The 19,343-nt window shown below is 36.3% G+C and overlaps 1 protein-coding gene across 1 annotated transcript in view; it reads left to right on the forward strand.

The window, feature by feature from the left end:
• Positions 1-19,343, forward strand: part of LOC110023699 (polyadenylate-binding protein RBP47-like) — a gene marked incomplete at its 5' end in the record, with an annotated part of 29,606 nt that overhangs the window by 2,203 nt on the left and 8,060 nt on the right. The window contains 1 exon segment of the mRNA XM_020723235.1: positions 14,113-14,563. Within this exon segment, the coding sequence (XP_020578894.1) occupies positions 14,113-14,563 (451 nt within the window).

Below are 19,343 nucleotides of genomic sequence, written 5' to 3' on the forward strand. Positions count from 1 at the left end.
TGATATATATATATATATATATATATATATATTAATAATTTCGAGTCAAAACAAGTTGAACATGAACGGACAAATCTTTGTTTATGTATGACTCATTTATATTGAGCGAAAAAAAATTTGTTTGTGTTCGGTTCGTTAACTTAGCGAACGAATTGAACATGAGCTCCTTAACGAGCCAAACACGAATCGTTCGAGAACAATGAGCTGTTTTCACATCCTTACTTTTGGGAGATTGAAGGAGTGGTACTGTCCGAAAGGTGAACCAAAGAAGAAAACTGCTACCAAGAAGAGAAAAGTAGTCGCGTTGGTGGATCAAATGGGGTCGTCTGATTCGTTTCTTGGTCTTCAACCGAGGAAAGTTTGGGTGACTGACTTGGCCATCAATCCATCGACTCAACCTAATGCGACACAAGACTTGCCGAATGAACAAACCGTGCAGAAGTTATTTGTTTTTTGCCGTTGTTTGAGACGAAAGAAGCTGTTGGTGCTCTACCTCCGTCTGAGGCCTAGGAGGCTACTGGTGCTTGCCACCCGGTGGGGGCGCTATGTCAATTATATCTTCTGAGTGAGATCGATTCCTTGTTATGAGGAGTATCAATCTTACTTTTTAGGTTTTGATTTTTTTTGGGTCTTCTTTTATTTACGTCGTCTTTTAATGTAGCTGGTCCGCTAGACCTGTGTGATTACTCATCTCCGACAAACGTTGGTGAGAATCCAACCACAACACTGGTTGCAATTGCCAAGGCACTGACCGGGAGTAGCCGACTCTCGAGCGAGGATGATATATGTTTGACTACCTAGGCAACCCTTGCATGGGCTGCAGAGAAATAACTGATGGACGTTGGACGTCCCCTAGGTCGGTGGCTAGTCGTTTGGATGAAACCAGGAACTCCTTCACTCGATCGGGTGATATTCAAATAGAGCAGATATGTGAGCTGCTAGCTCGTGTCGAGAGATCAGAGAGGATGGAGGAGGAGACGGCCTCTCTTCACCAGGAAGGATGTTCAAGACATGTGCCTTATTCTTCGGGCTCAAGCCTAGACAAACCTGGTGAATTAGTTCAAGTTTGAGGTAGAAGTTTGTATAAATGGTTGCATCGGCGGGGTTATGTCTTGGTCGAAGCAACAGACGATCTCCTTGTAAAATATTTTTCTCGGTCTAGTTTTTTAGTGTTATTCGTAATGTTTATTCCTGAAATAATTTTTTTTTCATTTTCAAATCTTGTGTTGATATGATTTTTCTGTCAGTGTATTTTTGAAATTAATGTACAATTTTGTTGTACTCCTGTGTGGTGATTCATTCCACTTCTTTTGTTGCTCTATATATAAAGGTGAGGAATTGGATTGACGATACGCTTTTACTGCATTTTACTCTTCACTTCTTCTCGTTCCATCAACTTTCTGTTCTTTGTGCTCTATTCTGATGGCTCCAAAATAATCTTCGAAAGTTTTTTGGTTGATTGTCACAACCGAATGATTGACGATCACCCAAGGGGAGGTGGATCGGCTGTAGGATGCTTGCGTGTATAATTCATCCATCAGGCTTCGGGTCGTCAATAAGCGCGACCAAACGACCACTCCATACGACCCCGAACTCATCTTCTACAAGGAGCAATTTGCTTCGGCTTGAGATTGCCTATTTGCCGTGAGTTTTGGGCCATCTTCAACTATTATGGAGTCATCCCTGCTCAGATTCTGCCTAATCTCATTGCCGTCATTATGACCTTCGTCATCTTCTGCCATTTGTTTGAAGTTCCATGGTCGATGGAGCTCTTTACGTACTTATTCCATTCGGGTCGAACTGGGAGGTTATGTCTAGCTTGACTCTGTGGGTATTCTCTAGCTGCTAAAGATGGAGAATAAGGTGAAGGACTAGAAGCTTCGATTCTACATTGATTCTTCTCCATCGAGCTGAAACATCCAGAGTGTTTCGTCCGGGAACTCTTCCGCCAAATCCAAGAAGAAAGCACTGGATCGGGTACTAGTGTAAGTTGTAATGGTCGACAGTTAATAACTTTTGGTCCACCAGTATCTCCATCCTGTAATTGTCAACTGGGTGCTATGACTGGAGGCGTTCGGGCGAATGATAGAGGCAGATTGGGCAGCCTTTGATGCTTAGGAGGCTGAGTGGGAAGCAGAGGCTGTTGCCTGACGTACGTAGAAGATGACTTGCACGGCTCTCGAACTGAAACCTCCCGCCCCAAGTTTTGCTAAAGTAGCGGATCAAAATATTCCTCTGGTGGCACGTGTCGTTGAAGAACTTGAAGGTGCGACACTGATTTATTATGTGTTTGAGTTTTATATTATTTTTCAAAGTATCGCCACTGGCGAGCTAATTTTTATAGGGATAAGTTCTTCTGCAATGCCTGTTAAAATCTCTCTATCGGTTGCAGGTCCTTTGGGTTCGCAACACCAAAAGGTTGAAAGGACGCCAAGCCAATTGGAATTGAGCGGTGCTGAGAAGAGGCCTCTGCATAAAGCTGAAGACGGGATCAATTACCCCTTTGTTGGCCACTCTGATATTTATTGAGTTGCAGTGAGGGGTAAAGCTAGTTGCCTTTCTTCTATTGCCGATCAAACCCGAGTCTGAGCCCGAGCGAGCCAACCGTCCAGGAAGGGGAGCTACGCCGCCGTAAGGGGAAAGTTCCAACAATCAATCTGAATGTCTCGCCTCCCCCTCCTTGAAAGAAGCTGAAGGGCATGGGTCCTGATGCAGACCAAGAGGGTGAAGGTGAGCACTAGCTCTGATGATCAATTCACTTTGATCGATCTTAGGAGAGATTGGCTCTCAGATTCCCTATGGCGGCTCTATACCCCTCTACCATCGTTGATGTGATTTGGTCTCAAGCTTTCAAGAAGATCCTTCACGAGCAAAGTTTTTGAGGTCCGGGGTAGATGATCGACCAATACCAATTGATGGCCTGGGAGGCTTCGCACTTTCATTTGGCGGTCCTACTGGAGGTTTAGGAAAAAATGGCCAAGGACAAGGATAGGGTGAAGGCAGCGGAAAATCAAGAAAGCTCGGTGAAGAACTCATCAGACGATCCATATTTGGTTGAACTTTTCCACAGCTTGTCCTCACGTGGTTGGGTCGACTTTCTTCAACTCGAGGTCTCCAACGGTGAAGGTCTTCTTTTAGACATGTTTGTTGTAATACTTCTCCTCTCGCCTCTTCACCTCCTCCCGTCGAAGAGCTAAATCAACTCTTTTCCCCTCAGCAAGGTTGGATGCGAGCATCACTCCCTCTTCATTTGCTTTCTGCCACTCAGTTAATTCTTGTTTGTCGAACGCCGAGTCTGTGATCAACCTTTGGTTATGATGATTATATTCTATTGGTAACATTGGCTCCATCTCATGTGACATCATAAATATAATTTGCTCAATTGCTGTAGAATGTTTCATTTGAACCACTCAAAAAATAGACGGGAGAACCTCTGCTCAGATCCCCTGGGACCCCTTCAACTTCTTCCTCAGTAGGTTTAAGATAATCTTATCGGCTGCTTCAGCTTGCCCATTTGTCCTAGGGTGATGCACGGATGTAAACTTTAAGTTGATCCCATGACTTTAGCAAAAATGTTTCACTCCCTGGTCGATAAATTGCGTCTTGTTGTCTGATGATAACTAGTGGTAGCCCGTAATGACAGATCAAATCCGTCCGGATGAAATTTTGAACAACCTCTGCGGTGATTCGAGCGAGCTCCTTGACTTCGATCCATTTTATTTGTTGGTTGATGTTATAGTTGTGCATACTTATGACATTGCTCTTATTTCTTTGAGAATTCTTTGACATCTTTTAACAGTGTCAGATAGAAGAAACCGTCGTTGCATACGGTAAGCTAAAGTCTTTCCTCTAGAGTGGCTCCCACACTCTCTCGAGTGTGCCTCTTGGAGGACCTTTTCCGTCTCATTCGCGTTTATACACCACATGTATAGCAATGCGATTGATCTCCAAAAAAGCTTTCCCTCAATCAAAAGATACTGAGTTGCTTTAATTTTGAAACTTTTTAGGTCGGTAATGTCTTCTAAAATCTTGTCGACCTCAAGATATAAGATGCAGGGATCCCCCAACTTGTTGGCCCTTCCGTATCCAGCTCTATCGCTTCGACTTCTTCAGTGGTTGGTTGGACAAGATTTTGAGGCATCCTCTTCCCCAAAAGGATAACTTGGATAGGTTGACTGCTACTTGATTGTCCTCTTGGGCAATATGCTCGATCTTGAAGCCTTCAAAATTTCTTGTCTTCGTTTTGGCTTTACTTAGATACTTGACCATCATATTGTCCCTAATCTCAAGTTGCCCTTATTTGGTTCATCACAACCTGCAAGTCAGATTTGACCAAGAGGTATCGAGCACCCATCTCTTAAGCAAAATGCAACCCGACAATTAAAACTTTGTATTCGGTCTGGTTGTTGTTGACTTCGAATTCGATTTTGATTGAATGATACAGATGGTCACCGATAGGACTAGCCAGAGCGAGATCGAGCTCCATCTCGATTTGGCTATATGCTTTGTCAATATGCGGACATAGGGCCGGATGTCGGCCGTTACTCCATCCGGCTCGCTTGGTTAAAAAAAAAAATTGCTAGAAAATCAACTATGACTTGTGCTTTGATTGTGGTTCGGGGCACTTAAAAGATATCAAACTCGTTGAGTTCCATGACTCGTTTGAGGAGTCGACTGGTGTGTTCCATTCGAGTGAGGACATATTTATGTGGATGGTCGGTGATTATCCTGACTGGATGCATTTAAAAATATGGTGAAGCTTGCGAGCAGAAATAACAAGAACAAATGCTAGTTTTTCCATAATATGATACCTAAGCTCGATGTCTTGAAGGACCCAGCTGACATAGTAACCTTGGAACTGCTTCCCCATCTCCTCTTGAACTAAAACAAAGGCGATGACTTCAGGTCCAACCCTCAAGTACGTAGATACTTCTTCATTCGACTTTGGACTATGGAGAAGTAGTGATGACACTAAGGAGAAGTATGCTTGTTTGCATTCATTTGATGAAATGATGTTTTTTGCTTGTCTCAAAGTTTTGAAAAATGCAGTGCACTTGTCGCAATAGTTCGAGATAAATCGGTTTAGGCATGCGATCTAGCCAGTCAGCTTTTGTATTTCCTTGGTGTTTGAGGGGATGACATTCTTTCAACTCACGTACCTTTTGTGGATTGACTTTTATCCCCTTCGGAGTTAGGAGGTAGCCCAAAACTTTATCTGTGGATGCCCTGAATGTGCACTTGAGTGGGTTGAGCCTCATGATAAATTCTCCAAGTGTTTCAAAAGTTTCTTTTAGATCTTTTTATATGTTTGAACATTTTGTTTTTTTATTTTCACATCATTCAAATATACCTCAATATTTATTTATTTTTGCTTAAAACATATTACAGCCATCATTTGTTGGTATGCATGCATGCAACACTAATAATTTTCAGCCTAAAGGATATTACATTATAACAATACACACCCTCCTTAGTGATGAATGTGATTTTCTTTGCATTGATCGAGTGCATTTTTATCTGGTGGTAGCCGGAAAATGTGTCAAGGATGCTCATTACAGAGTAGTTGACTACTGCATTCACAAGTGTCGAGGATATTGCATTCACAAATGTAGCCGGAAAATGTGTCAAGGATGCAGGGCATAGTTCTTCTAACCGGAACATCTTCAAGCTGGCTCGATGGGATGAGTTTTCGCCTTCTTCGAAGATGACAAGAACTATGCCAGTGATGTGGATGGCGTGGGCTCAAAGTGGCTCGTCTGAACTTTCCTCTACTGGAGCTTTCCCTTGCCTTTGGGTCGTTGACCAAGATAGTCGAGGTCATCCAAAACAAGCACTTAAATAGAGCACTTCCGATGAAAATTTGAGATTATCTCTGGGACCCGAAGAAGTATTGCGTCTACCATCGGGACCACGACCATGACACGGAGGAATGTTGACACCTTCAAAGCATAGTCGAAGAGCTGATCAAGGCTGGAAAGTTGAAGGAGTTTGTAGCTGACATACTTCCTCTACCAGAGCCTTCCCTTCTGAGTCATCTCTCTTTCTACATCTATTGCCTTAGGGAGCCCTCTTTTGCGTGCGACGGGTGGAGTCTTTGCTTTGGAGGAAGCGGCGGTGGAGTTATACTCCTCGGTTGATATGTGGTTATTAGCCCAAAGCATATCAGAAAAGTCATTGAACTAGGATGACAGCTCTACCGGTGTCTTTGGTCGTTGTAATCCCAAAGTGCACCAGAAAAGTTCTTCCTTTAGCCCATGAACTAGGACGACATGAGTTATTGTGGGCTCCAGGTACCGCACTTCCAAAATCTCTTTTTTGAAGCGGGTGATGACTGAATGAAGGCTCTCGTTCCGTCCTTATCGGATATGCAGGAGGGTACGCAAATTCTTTTGGGGCTTTTGTGTGCTTACAAATTGCTCAAAATATTCACTTCAAATTAGCGAAAGATGTGATCACACGCGACGACAACGTGTTGAACAACCCGAGGGCCGACTCCTTTAGTGTGATAAAGAAGAGACGATATTTCAGCGCGACAATGATCCTGAACAGAGATACAGTCGACTCGAACGAGACTTTGTGGTTGGTGACTCCAGTACTAGGATTTTGAACCTCTTTGGAGGCTCGACGTTGGAGATTTGTTGAGAGAATACATTCCCTAGTTGTCGGGGTTCCTCAATATGCCTGAATCGATGTTGGTTGATCAGTGTTGATGTCAAACTAATGGGAGTCTCCTCTTTTTCGGGCTAAGTGGCCTCTTTGGCAGTTAGGCCTCGACTCTTCATCTCGGGGATGCTGCTTTCTTCCCAGAGCCAGTGTCTCTCAGATGACATCCAATGTTTGATCTTTCAGCTTCTGGATCTGCTGGTTTATGAACTCTATTGTGCACTCGATATTACCAGTGTCTATGTTGTGAGTTTACGATACTTTTTAGGATGTTAAATCCTGATTTATTCGTGAATCACATCCCAAGAAATAGAGCATAAGAAATGAGAAGAGTAAACAATAATGAACAGTAATACATCTATTTTATTCATGAAATGATCTTTTTTACTTATAGAAGAGAGAACACAGTATGGTGATGTTATATTTTTACCTGAATGGGGGTTATATATGATATTTTTGGTCTTTTACATATATAAGCCTATCATTCCAGTCCTCTCTGGCTCAGTTGATCGAGCTAGTATGTCTTCCGCTCGTTGAGGCGGACTTAATCGACTGGGCTTAGTCAGCATCATCAGTCGACTGAGCTCGATTGACTCTGAGTCGACATGACTGGTTTGGTCAGCTAGGCTTGGCACTGCTGATCAGCTGATCTAATCTAGCTCTCAACCCTCGACCTTTGGTGAGGAAATCCTGTCGGCAGAGCGATGCTAGACTATCGAGGAAAGTGTGAATCACCATAACCCGAAAGATAGCTCGCTCTTCAACAAGGATAGCCCGAGGGATGACTATAAGACTCTTTGCTAAATTGGTAATTCTTGATCCTTGTCAAGGAGCCTCAGGGGCGTCCATGGTATGATTGGTGACATTGCAGGACTGTCTCTTTCCTCGGATCAGATCTACTAGAAGGTTGGTTGCTGCCTTCGGTCGACTTTTTTCTATTGGTTTGCTTGAATATCTTTGTCTCATTTCTGACAGAACAACTCGGATTCTGTCGCCTTCGCGACTTTTTTATCTTTGGCTTCCTTGTTCGGGCTCTGATGGCTGCATCTGATTGGATAAGTGGGCCTCCTGGTCTTCTATCGGTGGACCCTCTTTTGTCTTAATATTTTCCTTCTGAACTGTTAGATCTCGTTGGGATTAACACTAACACATTTTTTATGTACAAAAGAGGAAGACTATGTCAACAGGTTTTGCTTGAAGAAGGGACAGCTTGATGTTTTGATAATTAAGTACTGTTGTAGAACTAGGATTTCAAGTGAGAGGGGTCCTAAGAGTTTACTGAAAATTTGGGTGCTTAACTTACATTCAAAGTTAAACGGATTTAATGGAAAATTTCTAGTAATACATAGCTACATTGTATTTTCTAAATTTTAGTGGGAGAGTTTCCTTGGTTTTACTACTGATTGTAGCATTAAGAAAGCACCATTTTTAGCTTTAGATAATGAATATGAGATGATTAACATCAATCATGACTGTTAACTGATAACTATTTTCTTTAACTTGAGATTTCATTAATTAATTAGTGATTTATTTAGTCAAAAATGAACATGATACAACAACAACAACAACAAGCCTTTATCGTACTAAGTGGAGTTGACTACATGAATCCTTTTTCTCCATTGCGTCTTATTGAGTGTCATATTGTCATCTAATTCTATAGATTAAAATCATTTTTAATACTATAAGCCCAAGTCTTTTTAGGTCTATCATTGTCTTTCTTAACATAAGTCAAATCTAAAACATCTATCCTGCTAACCGGATCATCAAATGGTCGACGTTTAATGTGACGAAACCATTTAAGAGGATTTTTCTAATCTTATTCGACTAAAGCTACACCAACCATATCACAAATATATTCATATCGCATTTTATCTCTAAGTGTAAAGCCACTCATCTAACTAAGAATCTCATCTCAAGAACGCCTAACTTTGTTTTATGCTTCTCTTTTAAAGGCCAACGTTCTGTGCCATAGAGCATTGGGCTCACCACCATCTTATAAAATTTTCATCGAAGTCCAAGGTATAATTTTCTATCACACAATAGACCCGATGCATTCCTCCATTTCAATCAAACGACTTGAATTCTACTAACATCCCCATCTATATTACCATCACTTTGAACAATAGACCCAAGATATCTAAAACATTCACACCTTTTAATGATTTGATCACCCATAGTCACAACTCTGCCATTAAAGCTACTACTAGTAAAATTACATTTCAGGTATTCAGTTCTAGATCTACTCAAATGAAAGCCTTTAGACTCCAATGTAGACCTCCATAACTCAAGTTTTGCCTGAACTCTCTCTCTAGTCTTATCCTCAAGAAGGATATCCTCATCGAAAGCATACACCAAGTTACATCCTCTTGTAAATGCCCTGTAAGAGCATCCATAACTAAAGCAAAAATATATTGACTTAAAGCCGACAAAATTGGACATGATAATCTAGAGAAATAACCTTGCGTGATTTTCATATTTCTGGCTGCCAGTGAAATTTTGAACTAATTTTGTGATCAATATATGGAATAATGAAATGACATGCTCCATGCTATTCACCACATGGCCAAAATTGTGATGTTTTACTTGAACAACCTTTTCCTTGCACCAAGCTATCAAGTTTCTAAAATATTTTCAATGAACAAGAAGTAATCTGCAAAGCATATATATCATACTTCAATGAAAGTTTGTGGATTCTAATTAACTTTTTTTAAAAAATAAAATAAGATAAGAATAAACCTTTTCACATTAGGAAATCTTTCTAGACTTGAAGATTCCGTTTGAATTATGAAAAAAAAAAAAAACTTTTCTTTTTTTTTCATTTAATTAGCCAGTTTCAGTTATGCAATATAGTTGCTGCTCTATGCTTTTTCAACATAGCCATTAAGCATATCTTTCTTGTAGAGTTCTTCAGGGAACTTCAGAACATGGCAGATTGTAGCTTGGAATTGCAAGCAATTCTTCTGGAACTGTGATTTTGGTGCATAGAACTTTTTAGATGTTCATTTTCTTGGATATTTCACATTGATATTTTGATATTTGCTTCCTTTACTTTATGCATACCAACCTGGAAATCATTAGATGTCTATTTTCATGAAGAATTCAGCATTATCAACAACGGTTGCAGTGGCCTTGTCAGGACTATTTGATGCCAGCTTATAATTCTCAATTTTCATTTATTCCTTGTTGGTACTTCGTAAGGTGTAAACCTATTGTTCTCAAATCATTTTAAGCACTTTTTATTCGTGTTACCATAGCACTATCTTTCTCTTTTACAATCTTCCAACATTAATATCATCTACACATTTAACAGTACACTTTTGTTCTTGTACATCTCCACATGTTTCCTTATTATAATCATTATTTGGTTTCTTTTTGTTGGTTTTATCATCCATTTATCTTAACATTCTCATTTTTATCTCACTCAAGTTAACCTTCATTTGACTTTTATATTTTATCTACTTTTGCTTTGAAAAAATATACATATATTTTTTGTATAGGTTGTCTCATGCAAAACATTGTTTTAAGCACTTCTGAAATGCGAGCACAATATCATCCTTTTGTTAGAGAATGGGCAATTTGTGGTTTGCCTTTGGGTAGCATGAATATAAACTTGATATTCTCAGCTTTTTTATTATTTACAAAGGTGAACAAAATTTCCAAAATAATAGAGAGAAACCTCATGCGTGCAATTTGTTGTGAGTAAAGTTTTATGGAAAACTAGGAGATTGGGGAGTGGGATGAAATTTTGTGATAGCTCAATCTTTTGGATGTTCTGAATTGCAATTGAGGATTCTACTTGTTTCTCTCTCTGAGAGTTTGAGCTCTCTTGCAACCTTCTCTGTCCAGTTTTGCATGAAGGAAACCCTTAAAGTTGATTGCCCGTCTTGAGCTCTTTCAAATTTTCATCATGTCTCAAGCTCTATAACAATAATGTTCCGTGAAAATTTTTGTTCAGCTCTATCTTCTTCAATTTCGTGTCTTATTTTGCAAGAGAAACAATACAATTTAGCTTTGCAAAAATTCTATGGCAAGGTTTATATCAATCAAATTTTTTTTTTGTTTTGATAACTTTTGTTAGTTTCAGGATTTAGTTTTAATGTTTTAGATTTTGGCAACACATACGTGATATTTTCTACCAAACAGATAAGATAAAACTTATGAGTTAGAACCAATCGATCAGGCATATATTTACCAAATATAATTAATAGCTCGAACAACACTAACTTTTCAGAACTTTTCAATAATATATTCTCTCCTTACTTTCAAACAATATAGTTGTACCAAATGAAGTTTTTCATATCAATGAATTATTTATTATCTAATATTTGGATCTATATAGCATTACCACTCTACCTATAGTTTTATAAAAATTACTTTTTAGTTTCCATGATATTCTTTTATAGTACATTATTGAAGCATTCATCGATCATACTCATCAATTTTTAACTTTGAAAATTATATCCTCATATGACTTGCATTTTCTTATATAAAAAGCCCAAGAAACTTACCACACATAACTAACACTTTATCTTCGCATAATGTTGATTAACAACTATTAATCACATCATTAATTTTGCACATCATATACTCTTGACTTATTTTTACTAATTTTTAGTCACTATATTTTGAAATCTTTTTTCATTATTCTAATTTGTTGTCTATTTTAGTGGATGATTAATTAGACTAATGTTATTGTCAGAAAGAATTCATCAATTCATTGTACTTTAAATATTCTTTGTAAGCATTTCTATAACCTATGAAGCACGAGCACGGGACACAGACACGAAATGACACAATATGGGTATATGACATAATTGAAAAAATAGGACATGACACGTCATGAACACACTTTTATATTTAATTATTTAACAACCTAAAATTTATATTTTTTAATTATTCTTTATTTAAAAATATCACAACACAAATTATGCAAGAATAATATTTAACTCCATAAATTTAATTTTTATTATAAAACTCCATGCTTATGAAAGTTAAATTTTAAAATTCGATATAATATGTTTTAAAGGAATTCATCCAATTTATAATCCAACTTATCTACTAAAATTTTTAAAAAAATATATGATTACAAAGAGGGAATTACCATTGCTCAGCTTTGAACCTTCGATGAATATTGGATGCATCTTCGATGCTCAATTTAAAATGTTAGTGGGAGGTTCAATATGATGCGAGACAGGACGGTTTTGAATATGAGGAATAATTAAGGCTATACATATATTTATATTTTTCTAATTCATGTGTCCCATTTTCTTAAAATCATGTTAAGCTCACGTCTAATGGTGTTGAGGTGTGTCCAGGATGCGTTCAGGCTGAGAAAAATTCATACATATATTTTATTGTGTCAGAGAAGAGTCGGAGAGTGTCGAGTGTCAATGTGTAATACGTGTCCGACATAGGTGCAATACATTTTTAAAAATATCAGCGTTGTATAGTCCATAACCTATACAAACAAATTTGATTTTATTGCTGATACTTGAAGTAATTCTACAATAATGGAAATTATTTTTCTATTAATTTTTACAACCCAAAAACCACTTTCATAATTTTTCTAGCATGAAACAAAATTAAGAATGAAGTTATATTATTTTTTAAATATGCCCTCGATTCTCTTCCATCTATTCATTATATGAATCATATTTTGAGTCATCTTTAATTAGCATAATCTTGAATATACCTTTTTATACATTTACCAATACTCATAGATCTTATAATTCTATTGAAAAGATTTAACCAAGAAACTATAATGTTGCACATAGTTCTGTAAATCTTAATGGCTATAGCATTTTGTTCTAAAACTTTATCTTTATAGATTTTTTCTAGCTCAACTCTGATTCATATTTTGGATCAGTTTATAATATACCTCATTATTGTGTACATTATGCTTTTCAAAGATGATTTCTTCTTTAAATATTTCATTTAATAATTTTTTAGAGTAGCATCTAAAACTTATCTTTATATCTTAATCTCTCAAAAACATCAACTGCTGCTTCATCTAAATTAAATTCCGAAGATCCATTATTTATTACCTTAACTATTATATTTGTCTTTTCTCTTTTCTTAGGGCCACGGCCGTCATGTAAATCATCAGAACTTATAGTTTTGCTTTTTTCACTATACTCTTTACAAAATATTGAGCTTTATTATGATTGTTATTAGCCTCATTATTATTCAGTTGTTGCCGTTCTTTAAAGATTTTTTTTTCCATTTATTAATTTTTTATAGCTAATCGTTCTTCTACGAGGCCTTATTATTAGTGTACAATTTATTTCTAGGATTAACTAAAACTCCTATGAGAATCTTCTCGGTAGAGCTAGCCATCTTTTGACACCTTAAGTACCTTGTTCTCTTAGCATCCCATCTTGAAAAATTAATAATTTCATACATTTTAAATTCCATCACCTTAGGATAGTGCACTTTTTTTAATTGTATTCTTCATACTTATAAGATATTATTTGATCAAACTTTCCCTTGGAATTACCTTACAACTTTTCGAGTAGATTTTGTTATCTTTCAACTAAAAGGAAGTCAATTTGTCATTTATTAGCTCCACTTTTGTAAGTAACTAGATGATTTTTTTGTTTTTTAATACTTGCATTTGGCTATTTCATGACCACATGCTACTGTAAAATTAAGTATAGCTTCTCGCTTTATATTTATATCTCTTGTTCCATACTCATTTTAAATTCTCTCATAACTCTTCACATTTGACATCCTTTCTACTTCAAGTATTGCATTGTAGTATTTCATTTAGCTCTTTTCAATAACTTTTAAACTGTCTTCTACTTCTACTCTAGCATAAGCACTTATCACATTTATGAATAACTTTGTTGATAATTGTCTTAATAGAAATTGCCCAATTACTAATCCTAGTCAACCAATATCTTTATCTTTAAACTTTCTACCCACTATTATTGCCATTTCTTTTATTAACATTTCAAACATACACCATCTGATCCTGTACTTTTCTTCTTCCTCGAAAATATTGCCTTCTCTAATTTTATTGCAATTTTTAATGAATGTCGTGTTGATGAATTACAAGCTTTGAGTTACTTTATGTGAACATCATCTGATGTTATCAATGTTAAGCAACATTTTAGATGCTCATAATTCTCGGTTTTATATTTTTGATTTAATTAAGGTCTATATTTGAGCAAAAGTGTTTTGAGATGTTATCTTTTGGAAAGGATGTTTTGATGAATAATGTAAGCTATTTCAATGTATAATGCTTTTCTTTATTTAGCATTAGTTTAGCCTGAAAATGATGTCTTTCTCGACTATTTATTGAATAGTAAACAATCATTAACTTCACATAAAGTTAATGGCTATCTTGTTCCCATTTGGGAGAATTTTAGCTTTAGAAACACATTATGCCCTTATTTTGGCTGCATCTTTGATTTTCATAAATTATTTATCTTTATGAACCCTGTGCAGGTGGTTGCTATTAAAGTTATCCGAAATAAGCAAACTGGGCAATCAGAGGGATATGGTTTTGTAGAATTTTGTACCCATGCTGCAGCTGAAAAGGTGTTGCAGACATTCAATGGCCATTTAATGCCAAATGCAGAACACCCTTTTCGATTAAATTGGGCATCATTTAGCATGGGCGACAGGCGTTCAGATGCTACCTCTGATTATTCAATATTTGTAGGTGATTTAACTGCTGATGTTACAGATACCATGTTGCAAGAAACTTTTGCTACCAGATATACATCCGTAAAAGGTGCTAAAGTTGTTATTGATGCAAACACTGGCCGCTCTAAAGGCTATGGATTTGTGAGATTTGGAGATGATAATGAAAAAACACTTGCCATGACTGAAATGAATGGTGTATATTGCTCCAGCAGACCAATGCGCATTGGTGCTGCTACGCCTAGAAAATCAAGTAAGCCATGCATATTTTTGTTTACGCTAAGCTTATCTAAATGCTTCTCTTCTAATTGCTTCTCTAGATGTTTCATTATCCATTTATTCTTGTTTAATTTATATGTTATCTGCCTACCAGTGATTTCATAGTTATAAGGATGATAATGTAGATGTTTTTATGATTTATGCCTTTCTATGCATTTTTTGTTGTATAATCACTTCAAGCAAGAACAAAGGATTAGAACCTTTTAGCTTTCACTACAAAGACACATTATACAAATATAATGAGTGCTGGCACTCACACATACACACTGACATTTTGTTTGTGCTTCATGTTGGTCTATATATAATAAGATTAATTGAGTTAATATGTAGAAATTCCCATCTCCCTCTTCCTGCCCCGCAACGTCTATTTTTTCTTCATTTCTTTAATGCTGTCCGAGTGAGCATCTAAACTTCAACAACATATTAAGAATCTTGATCTCTTATATGTTTGCAATGGTATTTTGGGATTAAAAGAGCTCTTTTATAACTCCTTTATCAAGCGATGAAGCTAGGATAGATATTCTAGGGATAACCTAGCTCCGGAATAAGAGAAAAAAAATTTTAGAATAGTGATATTTTATTCTTAAAAATATTTCATTTAAATTTAAATTAAAAATTTCCATGAATTAGATTAATCGAACGTTCAGCATCTCTAGCAAAATAGATTTTTATGAAGACAAAATACCATACTGAGGGTTGTTTTGAAATCTTAAAGGGCACTAGTGGCTAAAGTGAAAGGTTTTTAAAATTGTGGTTCTTCGTAAAGAATTGCCTAATGTGAGCAAATTGGATGATATGAGATGGAATTTTTTCTTTTGACTTCTCCTCCTAGTTTTATACATAGACTACGAACTCAAAATGACACTATTGATTGCAATCTATAATATAAAAATTAATTGTCGGCCATGTTTCAAAAACTTTTTAATAATCTAATTATTCATTAAGTATGCAAAAAAATTGGTATGGTTGGGCAACATATAGAGTTTCTCTTAAAAGATAAATTTTAAATCATATATTTTACCAATTAAAACCATCTAGTATATACTAAAATTATAATGAACTCATGTAGTTATTACTGACAAAACTAAAAAATAAACACTTTGAAGTCACCATTATCTTCTCATGCAATGAACCATTCATCGAGAAATTTTTTATTCTTCTGGTTGATGATCAAACGATTGCAAAAATCAAAATTCATTTATGGATGTCTTTGATAATGCATCTGAAGATCATAACGTCAAAGCCTTTTTAGGTGGAGATTAGCTACTCTCCTCTCTCCAAGGAGGAAATGGGCTTTTCTCCTCTAAGCAGGAGAACAACTATTCTCCTCCTAATTGATTTCTTGCACTTTCCATTTTTTATAATCTTTGAATTTATGGTTACATCATTTATTGTAATGTATACATAAAAATTATGCGTGGAGAAAATTTCATCAATTTTTAAGATGATTTAATCATTAATCAAGCAAATGACAATTTTCAATCTAGAACCAATCTGATGCCAAAATTTGATTTTATTATGATATTGAATTAACTTAAAAATAATGACGATATGGAATGTTGTGGAACTAGTAGAAATTTCTAAGTTTTTTCAAAAGGCTTGCAAAAACATAGAGTTTGAGATCAAATGAATTAACCGACTTAAATAAGGATTATATGGTCATGCGAAAGAGATTATCAGGAAAATGATCATCAAATCCATAATTGGTTTTCTTGCATACAATTCTTTCTTCTTTTAACTTTTCCCTCAATGTTTTCCATACGACAAACAAGCAAAGATGCGAACAATTTTTGTAGGTCTCAATTTCCTCCTTGTACAAGTGCAGTCAATGGTTGTGATTTCAAGTTACTGAATTCTTGCTGTAGCCATACTTTATGTACAAGTAGACAGAGAGAAGGAGAAGAATCTGGCAGCCTTTTGGCTTCTAGGACTAAGAGATTGAATAGTATTGGAAGGAGATAGGAACAGAGACAAAATAGGAGAGGGACTAATGCTGAGTGAATTGAATTTATATTTCAATTGATTTCCTAGCTCGTTACTAGTTATAATTATAACCTTTTAATCTGTTAATACAAAAATAAAAAATACATATAAATTTAAATTTATCCTTAAAAGAAGGAAAGATAAGATAAATCCAATCTATCTTGATAAGTTATTTGGTACCACATTTACTTATTTCACATTTATCTAAAATACTAAAGAGAATGTTTTTTGAGATATTACATCATAGATTTGGGTGGCTTGAAGAGAGAGGTTGAGTTTGGTGGGTTAAATTGTGGATAGTTGTGATGTTTGACTTAAGTTTCTGCTTAAACGACCTTCACAATTTTAAGGAAATTTGGTTTGCATTTGTGTTTGATCATTTTCTTGCTTTGCTTGTTTGTGGAGTTGGTTTTGATTTGTCCACAAACAAGCTTGAATAGTGGCCAGAAGTCCTCCTTGGTAGCTTTAACTATGGAACTGGTTTTGTAAATTCCAAACTTGATAGGAACTCTAATTATTTTGCCTCCTTGCTCTTTTGGTTGAAAATCATGTCTAAACTTATGTCAACCCCATTTAACATGAATTATTATCTCACTTCTATGCCAAAGGCCTCCTTTATTTTGTTTAAGTTTGTATAGAGCTTATTGAACTTCATTTGACATAATGTACCCCATTTCTATCAATTATATATGCTATAAATGACGTATAGTTTTCTTTCTTTCTAGTGGTAATGTCTTTTGCTTAAGTAAGCATTTCAGTTCTGAGTCTATTAAAGAGTGTTAATCATGTTTTAGAGGATTATCAGATAATGAATTACGGTTAGAAATTTACCATGACCTTCCTTTTATGAATTTTTTCACTTTTATGATTTGTATTTGCTGCTTCTTTTTTTCTTATCCCTCCCTCCTTTCCATGAATTCATTTTTTTTAATTTCTTTATCCCTTTTTCATGTTCATCTCATTGGTTCATGTACTATATTCATTCAACTCTCGGAACAATGTGTAATAATAGATGAATAAAAAAAATAATTAAAAATAATAATACTATTATTATTAGAAATTTCAATCAATGCAGTCGTTTCAAGTAAGAAAAGACACCTTAACAATTTCGTTCTAAAGAGAAGTATCCCATTCGAAGCGATGGAGGCTTAGAACGACGAGGCGAGAGAAGGAGAAGAAACGGCAGCGGTAGAAGAAGGGGAAGGAAGAGGAAGACTTGTGTAATGCCTGGTCTTATCTACCCATAGTAGAAGAACCAAAGAGTCTAAGAAACCGAAAAAGAAGAACTGGGGGGCCAGGCAAATGAAACGGGGTGCAAAGGAAATGAGATTGGGAAGCCGAAAGTTAGTGTTTCCCTATAAAGAGAATTGCTCGGGGGAGTTAGAGGTGAGATAGACTTACCAAGTGAGTTGGGCAGTGAGAAGTCAAGCACAATTAAGGCATCCCTGTGGTCGGAGGTGACGATATTGACAAACTATAATATCTCTGTCGAGCAGGGCGAAAGTGGGGGACGGAGGTGCCGAGTGTTGCGTTGCTGTATCAAGTCGCAATCAGAGGAGTTTTGTGGAGCTTCGAGTGGTTCAACGTAAAGGAGAAGCGAGGAAGGTGGGAGTGGCGAAGGAGCCTGTGCTTAAGGCCCCATTTGGAGCCACTTATTTGGTGCGGTGCGTTTTAAAAATGCACCAAGGTCCATTTGGGTAAATTGCGTTTTGGTAGTCTTTTCAAAAAGCTTTGTTTTCAAAACGCTAAAATCAACGTTTTCACACTGTTCCTGGCTAGGTGCATTCATATATCTCACACTTAAATTTCATATTTTAGCATACATACCACAGTTTTCTTATGTATTTACATATCTCGCTCTTAACTTTTATATTAGCATACATAGCACAATATTTCTTATGCATTCACAGATGTCACACCCAAATTTCATATTTACATACCACGATTTTCTTATGCATTTGCATATCTCACACTAGATTTTCTTATGCATTTACATATCTCACACCAAAATTTTCATACATAGCACAAATTGATTATGTATTTACATATCTCACACCTAAACTTAGGGAAAACTATGAAATTCATATGCATTGCATATATGAAATTCATATGCATTTATGAAATTCATATGCATTGCATACCGAACAATGAAACACGAAAAAACATTGAGCAAAACCTATATATTTTTGGATCTAACACATATGCAAGGAAAAAAAAAGTTGAAAACTTATGCTAAACCAAAGCTTGGAGGTGTGGAAGAAGATTTCTCACCTTGGATGGGGTTGGAGCGAGAATAGGACCCGAATTTCCGAAGCAATGAAATGAGCGCGAAGTCGAGCTGTAGTTCGTGAGAAGGCTATTTTAGGACATTAACATCGATCATGACCGACACTAATAAGTGAGATTAGCGTCGGCTATAGCGGACGCTAATCGGGTGCTATAGCATTGGCTTTGCGTCTACTACTCGACGCTACTTTTCTGCGTCAATTTTTTTGAAGCAAAACCACGCGGCCTAATCGATCGTTAAGTTTGCGCCGGAAATAAGTCCGATGCTAATTCTGGCGCAAAACCAAAGTTTTCTTTTAGTGATACCTCCCCAATCTTGACCTTTTAACTTGAAAAATTCAAGTTATCATATCAAGAGAAAGTGGATCGAGTTCTTTAGACATCGAAGATGATTTAGGTCTTTCTATATTGTCATCTCATGATGTTCATAAGTATATAATAAATAACAAAGAAGCATGAAAAAGAACTACAACATTGTCTACTCG

The sequence above is a fragment of the Phalaenopsis equestris genome, unplaced genomic scaffold (assembly GCF_001263595.1).
Source record: "Phalaenopsis equestris unplaced genomic scaffold, ASM126359v1 Scaffold000226, whole genome shotgun sequence".
Classification (NCBI taxonomy): Eukaryota; Viridiplantae; Streptophyta; class Magnoliopsida; order Asparagales; family Orchidaceae; genus Phalaenopsis; species Phalaenopsis equestris.